Genomic DNA, 11383 nt, shown 5'->3' on the forward strand with positions numbered 1-11383 from the left:
GAAAAATACATAAAGACCGACAATAATACACTATGGTATACATAAAACGATGACTCGTAATTCATTAATGTGAGTGAAACTGTCGGAAAATTTAATTCAATACGAGCAAACTGAGCTCACAGACAGTTAGTGTTGGTAGGATGTAGATGTGGTGGTTTGCAAGAGCTGAAAATTAGGTCCAGTTGCATTATTAAGAAGAAAAAGTTTTAGTTATTTTTTTTTAAAAAGTTAATCGTGGTAATCTACCTGGAGTAAGTGTTGGTGTGTTGCCGGAAACATTTGCCGAGTCATGAGTATTATATAGCAGGGTCTGATTATAGCTGAGTACTCCTGGGAATTAAGGCAAAACTATTCCAAGAGCCTTTTGATCTCACTAATTTTCTTCCTCGTACTGGTGGCCTCTTGCCCTCACTCCCTCGTAGCTACTTGCTGAACGATGCTTTTTGCATTCAATTATCGCACCCTTTTCCTCAATAGCTCTTGAATACATCACATTATTAAACAACATAATTGCGGTCATCGAGCCCCGTTACTAATTCTTAATAAACACTGTGCTGTTATCCCATAACTTGCTTACTACCAATATCTTCATCAAAGAAACCACAGATTTGATAAATTTCTTTTGTACTTTTTTTCAGAGCCGCTAAGGCTGAATCGCAGCAACGCCAACACCAGCAACGCCAGCCAATCCAGCGTCAACAGGTACAAATAACGTCACCATCGCCGTCATTATCTCAAATACCAGAGCGTCAATCTCGTCATCGTCCACAGCAGCAGCAGCAGCAGCAACATCGAACGTACCCTGATGAAGAGTACGAGCCAGCATCGGAGATTGAAAGTGATCGTCAGCAGCGCGTGTACCGCGGCCAACCATCGACGATTGGTCAAGTCCAGCGGGACCGCGACGGCCTCAGGAGGAACATTATTTCCGTAAGTTCAACGCACCCGTCTCACCCTGCTTCCATCACAACTCCACCAACACCACCACCACCACCACAGCTGTCGTCCAACGGGGACAATGATAGTGTGGGACACGAGACAACCGCGAGTCAATTGACAGCCTCTTCCACTACAACTAAAGATCGTGATATTACAACTCTTACATCAATGACAACAACGTCTTCATCCTCACCAGCTGTAGCGAGCAACCCGACAGCAAATCTACCGGCCAAGTCAAGTCTCGGTCAAACACGCGATAGAAAAGATTACGCGATTCATGAGGCAACGAGACGTAATTACGTTATCGTCAGTTCGCCTTCACCTTTCAAGCTGCCGCCTAGAGAAGACAATAATGATGATGATGATCTAACAGTCGTAACAACACCTGAATCCATTAGAACGTCAGATGATCAGAGTGATCAAGCTTTCCAAGTAAACTTTATTCCCGATCCAAGTGTCAGTTCGCCAGCGGAGTTCAGTAAATTGTCAGAAATTGAACAGCGGATAGACTCGACGGTGACTCAATCAATCGGAGTAACTGATGATCTAGAGCAAAATGAAATTTCAGTGAGCCCGCCAGCGACTCGAAAACGCCCGATCTATGACTTTTACGATGAACCTATTGGCAAAGGCGATTATCTTACTGGCTCCTCGCCTCTGAGACCCAGAATTAAATCACGATTTACAAACCGAGGAAAGGAGAGGTACCATGGCTCAAATTACGTTACCATGAAGGTTGTCCGCAAACGTCCGGTCATTGACCGCGACCAAGATAGCAAGGACTCATTTAAAAGTGACGTGACAGTTCCACTTAGTCGTTCTACCACTCCCCAAATGCCTTCATCATCATCATCATCACCATCGCCATCACCATCATCAACGCCATCACCATTACCATTAACGTCAGCAGCACTGGCAGCGGATCACCGTAAAAAAATGCTCGCTCCTCAAAAGGTCCCAGTGCCAACTGTTAAATCTGACCGGTTCGACGATACGCCTACGACTCTAAGTCCACTAAAACGAGCCTTCATTATGAGCAAACTTCAGCAGCAACGGGATCAGGAAGACGTCGAAGGCAATGAAATATACCCGACGTCAAGCCTACACCAGCAGTATAAGTCTTTTGAGTCCATGAAACATGACATCAGCTCGCCCCAGACCTTGAAGAGCACCAGTAACATGTCAACCTCCACAACTTCCACTACCACAACATCAACATCAACATCCACCAGGATTGCTGCCGCTAAACTGGAACTATCAACAACACCGACACCATTCCGACGTCACGCTACCGCGGGAGCCCGCGATGAGATCGAGAGGAATGAAATATCAGCGACATCCGCGAGCGTCCCACCAGCAGTACACTCGCCGGCGGTAAATCAACTGAGAACCCGTCATGACAAAAAAGATCTGAGCCTCTCCGCAGACGGTAGCAGCTCTACAACCGCTGCTAGCACTACTACTACTGCTACTGCTACTGTTTTACACCAGCATCCGTACTCAGGACAACGTAGGACCAGCACGACACTCGTAAGTCAAGTCCAACACGTTCCTTCAATTGGCTCTGACTTCTTCTATCGGCCTCTGAAACCTTCAATTCTAAAAACCATCAATTCCATCGACATCAAGATCTTGATCTTCTTGGCAAATTTATTAATATAACAGTAATATTAATAATAACAGTAGTAATAATAATATTAATAATATTAATAATAATAATAATAATAATAATAAAAGTATTATTAACATAAATAATAAAATTATTGAATAAGAAAAAAAACTGATCGATTGCCGACGTAATCGATTGTGTCACCGATCCATCAATAATTAACTCGTCTGGCAGATGTCTCGTGTTTCCTTACGGCAACGGATACTTAACATATAAATGCCTCTCTGAAATTTTCTACAGTAACTTGTGAAATAATTATGCAAAGTAACATCTAAAAAAAATTTAAGTAAACTAAAGAAAAGAGAAAAAAAAATAAATGTTAAAGAGTGGAGACCGCTGTAGGATTAATTATGAAAAAGTCAGCGAGTGCTCGTCGTCATTGTCGAGACGACCCGTGAAATCGCGTGGGCACGTGCGTGACGGTTTAATCCATTTACCAACTTTGAGAAAGAGACTAGACTACTATAAATTTAAAAATATTTAGTACTGAGTAAATAAATTATCTCCATTAAAATTTTTCACTCTATTTCATGTATATGTAACTTGACGCGTTACTTTACTCAACCATTATCTTTCATTCTTTCCATACAAGCTAATACCTATACTCTTTTTCTCTATACCAACCATGAAGGACTTCCTTTATGGCCACTGTGTGATAGTCAATTAAATTCTATAATTGAACCTGTCTTGTTTTTTTATTTTCAGGAACGGGAGAAGGAGAGTTTTAATACTGCGCGCTCACAAACTGACAGTCCTTACAGGTAATTTTTTTTATTTATAATTTTAATTATAAATACAAATTTCAAAAAATTTTTTGAGTAAATGCAAATTAAATTCGCAATTAAATTCCTTTATAATTCATTTTACTCCCAAGGAGAGATTTATTTTTAAAAAAAACCCGCGAATTAAAAATTTCCAAAGTATTCAAATTTTTTAAATTTTAAAAAAAATTATCCGCAATTTTTTTCATTTAATTCCTTCTGAGTTCATTTTATTCCGAGGGAGAGACTTATCTAGAAAAAAAAATTCCGTGGATTAAAAATTACCACAGTATTAAAATTTTATAAATTAAAAAAAAAAATAACGTTCAATTATCGATAATTAAATAAATAATTTTGCATAAAAAATTTTTAAAATTCCAAAACTTTAAGTGACGGATCTAATTCGGATTATCTCGGGATTTTTCGCAATATATAAGTATATATTTATATATTTAATGACATTTTATGCTCATTAGTAATTATTAAATGTTAAAGATAATTAAAATTTTTGTATAATTAAAACTTACCACAGAACTATTCCTTCGGAGAATCCACGTGTAAAGACCACAGCATCAACACCTGCCGCGCCAGCCCCTACTATTTCAAAAGCCTACTACGATCACGATAGTTATCCTTACTATCTCTACGACGATGATGTATCTATATATAAAGACGACGGTAATATGACGAAATAATATTAATTATATTTATTTATACTGTGGCAACACCTAAATGTAGCTCAGCTATTTTATAACCTCAATAACTTGTACTTCTTTATCTAAAGATTATCCCCAGTACGCGATTAACCAGTCGGTGGGTATCCAGTCTCATCCTCCTCAACAACAGACCGTCCGCATCGCCGAGGTCACGCCAAACTCTAAAACATACACGCAAAAGTCTAAGAAAGTTCCCGCCAATGATGTTAATAAGTACAACTTTAATTCCGAAGTCACCGCCGCGGATTACGACATCTATGACAACCAGGTAATTATATCCGTCTACCAAATCGATTTTTATTTTCTCATTATTAAACACCGATTAAATCTTAATCTCATTCTCTTAATTTAATATCAGAGCGTTCGTTATTTTATTTAAATTTATTCTAAAAAAATATTTTTTTTTCAGGGTCACAAGAACAAGTTCCACTTAAACGACGGCCAGTCTTACAGGTGATAATATAACTATACATTATCGACAACAATTCATCCAATTATTTATATGAACTTTCATACTGTAAATTCTACCCACGCTCAAAATAATACCGTGTCGTTGAACTCGTTTATAAACCTCTACATAAAAATTATAATTTTCTATTTGCAATTTACCTGCAGGCCAAATAGCATCAGTCCTCAATTGGTTCACGTGACGACACCAAATGCCATCGTCGATGCCTATGTACCATTAACGACAACAACCAAGGCGCCACCGACAACAACAGCCCGTCCTTACACTCCAGTAACAGTACCAAGGTGTGTACTGTTTATTTTCTTTAAAATAAACCCGCATTTAAATTCATACAAATAGCGTCCAATCCACGTCAATATCAATGATGATATCACTACCAATGCGTAAATATAATGACTCTCGTATTTAACATCGACCGAGACCTAATTTCACAAAACGCACATCATGCAATCCCACATTAATACAACGTTATTTAATTGTGATTCACTAACGAAATCGAATCAACGTTAATCGCTCTCTTTTATCCACTTTCACCCTCATACTGACAAATAAATACATATATATGTGTACTCAAATGATATAAAATATGTACTTGCACATGTGTATATTTATAACTATATATAAGTTGTATTATTCACTTTCGTTTTCCATCCGGAAGTTGTATTAAAATAAATTAACTTTATTTTGCAGCCGAAGCAGACCACACGTCAACCGAGGAACTGCACCACCGTAAGTTCAAATAATTATTTTTATATTTACCAAAAAAATAATTTTACGCCATGAAATGAAGAAAAAAATTTTATCAGGAAATTATTTCATGGCACAGTAAATTTTTTATTTTTTAAGTCATGAAAAAAATTTCTTAGTTAAAGTAAAAAAATTTTTCATGTAAAATAATTTTTTAAATGTGCGCAATAACAATAGCAGTTATTTATATGTTGCTCATCATCGAGTGACCTATTGAGCAATAAATATATGCGCATCACTCGACGACATATTAAATCGTTGTTTATCTCATTACTTATCTTAAGTTAATTGATCCTCAGGATGTTTGACATACTAATTATATAATTACAACAATTTATTATCCTCTAAATGTTTACAATAATAACAGCACTGCAATTATTTTGAACTCGTTAGCATTTTATTTACACTACTCACAATTATTTTTGTTTATTATCTAAAGGATTTGCCGGTACTTAAATTTTGATTAAAAAAAAATAAACCGTCGATCTGTAGACCGAGTTAATTACTTACGGTAAATAAATAAAGTTTATGTTGACAAGCTTAAATTTATTATGTATTTTTTCCTACGCTCAGACGACTACGCCCAACTCTTAAACCATCTACGGAGATAGTCTCAAAGGCCCAGGAGTACGTTGACATCTACAGGTATCCAGCATTGAGACCGGCACCTATTTATCCAACGCCTCAGGTGGACAAACCAGCAGCCAAATGCCGCAAAGATGTTTGCTTGCTTCCGGATTGTAACTGCGGTGGACCCGACATTCCAGGTAACCCATATATTATTTTTCCCGCCACAATTCAACCAGCTAAAAAATAATTACCTAACAAAAAAAACATATTTTAATTTATCTAGGATTACAAAATATATTTTTATCGATTCGACGGCTATTCATAGGACTGTCGTAATAATAAATGGATTGCGAAATCGTACGTCATAATGGACATGACAATTTATAAATTTTAAATGTACTCGGTTATTCAGCGGCTTAAGATGAGTTGGTGTCTTATTCATAAAACTTTTTTTATTTTTAAAGACTTGATATAACGGAAGATTTTTAAAATAACTATCATACATTTACCGATTTACTTCGGTTACAGTTTACAATAATTGTATTCATCCATCCACGTTCATTATTATCTAAAAAAAAGTATATATATATATATTTTGCTAAGATATTTAACACAATGTGCGATAATGATGAATAGCAAAGACTTTCATCGTTAGCCAATGTAAAATTAAATATGGTATGTCCAAAAAACATTAAGAACGTCAATGAAGAACAGGCATGTCAATTGTCTACATCAATGTGTATTATATTGCAATGCTCATGCCGAGTTACTTTCACCGATTCTAATGTTACATATGCTACGCATTGCGCGGGACATTCGAAAGTGAAACAGATCCCTGTGTATGTGCTACATATATACATAATACATGCTGTTCACTGTGTACGTACATTATTTATATATACATATACATAAATATACTGATGTAGAGCACAGTAGAGCCTAATTAACGTTTTATTCGTCGCACGGCTCTGTGAACGTTCTCATGCGTACAAAGACATTATGTCTCGTAGACAACTCAGATGTATACTGGTAGCATTTCAGCTTAAAGTCAAAAGCTGATATATATTTTAAAATTTGAAATGATTAAAATTTGTTTATCTCAAGTCTTGTAATTTTAAAAAATTTCTCTTCGAGCTGGAGAGTCATGGTTCGCGGACGTTTGAATAAAACCGCGGGAAAGAATGAATTGATCGATAAAAAAAGAGCGCGGACTTTCGAAGGATTGAACTTTTATTTATTTGTCATTGAGGTTTTGTAAAAATGATTTTTTATGGATTATGTTTATTTATTAATAAATTTATCTGATGGATTATTGTTGGTGGATTATGTCCTGAATGCTTTTCCGCGTTGTCTCGGTTGTGCAATTCGTCATGAGATTAATGTATAATATTTATCGACCATGAAAATACCGTACCCGCGGTTTCAAAACGTCTAATCAACAATAAGATCTATTGAGACGTTTTTATTATTGTACCGCGAAATGCCTAGTTATACAATACATATAAATATATATAATAAGTATAGAATATATAGTACTCTGGAAAGTATATAGTGGGTAATAAATAAGTATACTTATCGCGCGGTTTATATAAAAATATATATCTGTATAAATAAATAAATAAATAACTGAGAAGGAGGTTGGATTTAAATTTAAAAATTAATATTTTCGAATGATTAAATAAAACTGTAGATATTTGGGTTTTGGTTGAAAAATTTCGAGGGTGAGAGAAAGAAAAAATACATGATTTAAATTCAGGTGGACTCGCTGTAGAACAGACGCCCCAAATAGTCCTCGTCACTTTCGACGACGCAGTGAACGATCTTAACAAACAGCTGTACGAGGATTTGTTCGAGCGAGGACGTAAAAATCCAAATGGATGTCCGATATCAGCGACTTTCTATGTGTCCCATGAGTGGACGGATTATAGCCAAGTCCAAAACCTTTATGCTGATGGACACGAGCTCGCTTCTCACACAGTCTCGTAAGTCCCGGTCACTCCGAGGCTCGAGGCTCTGAGATTCCTGGTCTTCTGTCACTAATTTTTATATACTTACTTATCGCTTTGGGACAAAACAGACTCATAGGAACCGAAAAATCCCGGAAAAAATTTAAACAATTTTCTGGGATTTTTAATTCATTACTTTAATTCTATCAAATCTTTATAACTAATACTGGTACTAAAAAAAATGACTTTTTTTTCTGTTTTCTCTGGATCTCACTCCCAACCAACTAACAATCCATCAAAAAAATATCATCGCACGTCCTGGTGATTTTGAATCCCCGTGATCCCGAAACTCCAAACAATACAGGAGACTATTTACCTGAGGAAATACCGCAAATAGTCTTGCTGACATTTGATGACTCGGTTAATGATCTCAACAAGGGACTCTATGCGGATCTATTTGAGAAGGGACGTAAAAACCCAAACGGCTGTCCCATCGCCGCGACATTCTACGTTTCGCACGAGTGGACTGACTACAGCCAAGTACAAAATCTTTACGCTGCTGGTCATGAGATTGCTTCTCACACGGTGTCGTAAGTATCGCGTAATACTCATCATCATCATCATCATCATCATCATCATCATTATCATAATCATAATTTCGAATCAACCATTACATATACCGCGCACTGTTAATTTATTCACGCAAACGAGCCTCACAATCGTCTCATTATTATTTTACTTTGGTCTTTAACGCTAATGGTTAAAGTTTTAAGCAAACACTAATTACACATTGCAACATTTTATCGGTTAATAATTAAAATAATTAAGGAGAGAATAATAAGACCAGTTTCTGATAATGCTTCTTTATTTTATTTTCTTCATTAATAATAATCGTAAATAATCTCGAATGATGAATCGATCAGCCTCGTGCTCGTATATTCTGTAAACAAAACTATAAAATTAATTAATAAATCATAAGGCACGTAATAATACGGTTAAAAAATAACAGACACAGCTTCGGCGAGCAATTCTCAGCTAGGAAGTGGGCCAGGGAAGTTGCCGGTCAACGAGAAATTCTCGCTGCTTATGGTGGAGTCAAATTAGAAGATGTCAAAGGAATGCGTGCTCCGTTCCTTTCGGTGAGTTGTTTTTTTTTACGTAACACTTGACTTATTTTTTTCTTACTCTGCATTTTTAATGAAATTTATATTTTTTTGTAGGTCGGAGGCAACAATATGTTCAGAATGCTCTGGGAAACGAACTTTACCTACGACTCATCGATGCCGATTTACGAAAACAGACCACCCAGCTGGCCGTACACTCTCGACTATAAATTATTCCATGACTGTATGATACCCCCCTGCCCAACGAGGTCTTACCCAGGTCTTTGGGAAGTCCCGATGGTCATGTGGCAAGACCTCAATGGCGGGCGATGTTCTATGGGTGATGCCTGCAGCAATCCTCCAACTGCTGACGGCGTTTACAAAATGCTTATCAAGAACTTTGAACGTCACTACACGACCAACAGGTCAGTTGTGATTTAAAAAATTATTTTTATAACTACTTGTATTCTTATGTAATTAATTATAAATATTGCAGAGCGCCATTTGGTCTATTCTATCACGCCGCGTGGTTCACGCAACCGCATCACAAAGAAGGATTCATTTCCTTCTTGGACACAATCGTTGCCATGGATGACGTCTGGGTAATAACCAACACCCAAGCTATTGAATGGGTCAGAAATCCAACCCCTCTTGCTCTGTTAGATACTTTCGAGCCATTTGGATGCAACTACCAGGTAATTAATTTTACTTCCTAATTATCTGCCTATTAAAAAACAATATAAATTTCTGGCCTTGAATAATAAATTTAAAATTTTAAATTTGAAACAGGGCCGCCCGAAAAAGTGTAATAATCCAAAAGTGTGTAACCTCTGGCACAAGAGTGGCGTGAGGTACATGAAAACGTGCCAACCCTGTCCGGACATCTACCCCTGGACGGGCAAGACCGGGATCCGCAGTAGTCGCATTGACAACGAAATCGAAAATTAAAATAACCAATAGATAATAATTAATAATTAATGAAAAAAAGAAAAAAATTTTTATTTATATACAAACAACAAAAAACAAAAAAAAAAAATGTATAAATACACACGTGACATTATAAGTTTTAAGTATTGATAAAACCCACCAGCAATTTTATATATTATTTATATCAAGCAAACGATTACTTTTGAATTGTTTATCACCGATTTGAGTACACAATATTCTTATCACCATAAATTTGTCCACGTGTGTATTCACGCGGTATTACGGACATCTGCGGACAATTTATCAAGGCGCTGTGTCAAATAATAGCCGAGTTCGTCAATGTGCTTTTAAATATATATATTTATATATATATATATATATATATATATATATATATATATTTTGTAATATATAGTAATGATTTCCTCCATTGAGTCTAAAATTGGTTTATCTCCATTTAATTCTGAGTTGAAATGAATATATGAATATAAATAAAGAGTAATACAAATAATATTATACAATTGCCATAAATATATTCAACAAAATATATATATATATATATATATATATATGTATATTGGTAAGAACTTTCGAAACTATATAATCCGACGCTTATTAATATATTCATTAATCTATGACTGGTATTAGAGTTACTAATGCAAGTCATCGGTAAAAAATTTCAAAAAATCGCAGTATTTTTTGTTTGTTTAATCCGTCGATTTTATCGGGATGATTAAATCAAAAGTGTTTTAGTAACACATGTGTTTATATATTTGTATATAGAGATATTGGCTTAAGACCTGTATCAGCTGGATAGAGCAAAGCCTTCTTGACGCACTCGGCAAATTAAGTAGTAGGTAAATTACTAAATAAAAAAATTAAAAATCAATTAAATTGCGAACGTACACTTAAATAATCGGGTGTCGTAGCGTGAAAGTTATAAAATGAAAGTACTTATGCTTCATGTCTGTACTTTAGCAGATAAATATGATCGAGAGTAGCTGAGTTATGATACATAAATATGTAGCGTTCGATAGCAGCCACCAATGGGGTGTCAATTTGTGCCGATGTAACATGAGATTTTAAAATACTTATCGCTCGCAATGTTAAATTACGGGCTATGAGACGCAGATAAGACGAGGGTGGATTTTTCGAGTGACCGCTGGTCGCTGAAAAATAGTTAATGTGTCTCGTTAAGACATTATTGCAATAATTAAGTTAAGTACTTATAATTTGTTCATGTCTTTAATAAATTTGTCTATAAACTTCTCTTTTTTTTTCTCTGAAAACACTTGCCTCCAAAAATTATAACGAAATAGTGTTTAAATATTCATAGACAAGAATCTGGAGGCGGTATGAAGAATAAAATAGACGACCATGCTTTCACATCAAACTCGTGGATATCTCGCCAATTAAAACTGTCAACGCAGCTCACGTTCTCCATCCAAAAGTTCGTCGTGTTATTAAACTCCGGTCTCTTCCACATCTGAAAATTAAATTATTGTTTAATACTCCTTTATCCAAGCAATCACGACC

General features: G+C 35.8%; 1 protein-coding gene across 5 annotated transcripts in view; it reads left to right on the forward strand.

Annotated features, from left to right (window-relative positions):
- The window catches only part of LOC103578697 (mucin-5AC), a 37504-nt gene extending 26404 nt beyond the window's left edge, over window positions 1-11100 (forward strand). For 4 of the 5 annotated variants that reach the window (XM_053741214.1, XM_008559852.3, XM_008559853.3 and 1 more), the window contains 13 exons: window positions 639-2469; window positions 3314-3369; window positions 3902-4047; window positions 4154-4353; window positions 4495-4538; window positions 4701-4838; window positions 5245-5283; window positions 5875-6068; window positions 8182-8407; window positions 8827-8956; window positions 9038-9345; window positions 9417-9615; window positions 9710-11100. In XM_053741214.1, the coding sequence (XP_053597189.1) occupies window positions 639-2469; window positions 3314-3369; window positions 3902-4047; window positions 4154-4353; window positions 4495-4538; window positions 4701-4838; window positions 5245-5283; window positions 5875-6068; window positions 8182-8407; window positions 8827-8956; window positions 9038-9345; window positions 9417-9615; window positions 9710-9868 (3670 nt within the window). In that variant the 3' untranslated portion in view covers window positions 9869-11100. Of the gene's footprint in view, window positions 1-638; window positions 2470-3313; window positions 3370-3901; window positions 4048-4153; window positions 4354-4494; window positions 4539-4700; window positions 4839-5244; window positions 5284-5874; window positions 6069-7627; window positions 7854-8181; window positions 8408-8826; window positions 8957-9037; window positions 9346-9416; window positions 9616-9709 lie in introns of all 5 variants that reach the window. The other variant, XM_008559855.3, reaches the window with a different exon arrangement.
- Window positions 11101-11383: the final 283 nt, after the last annotated feature.

Source organism: Microplitis demolitor, chromosome 8 (genome assembly GCF_026212275.2).
Source record: "Microplitis demolitor isolate Queensland-Clemson2020A chromosome 8, iyMicDemo2.1a, whole genome shotgun sequence".
NCBI classification, from domain to species: Eukaryota; Metazoa; Arthropoda; class Insecta; order Hymenoptera; family Braconidae; genus Microplitis; species Microplitis demolitor.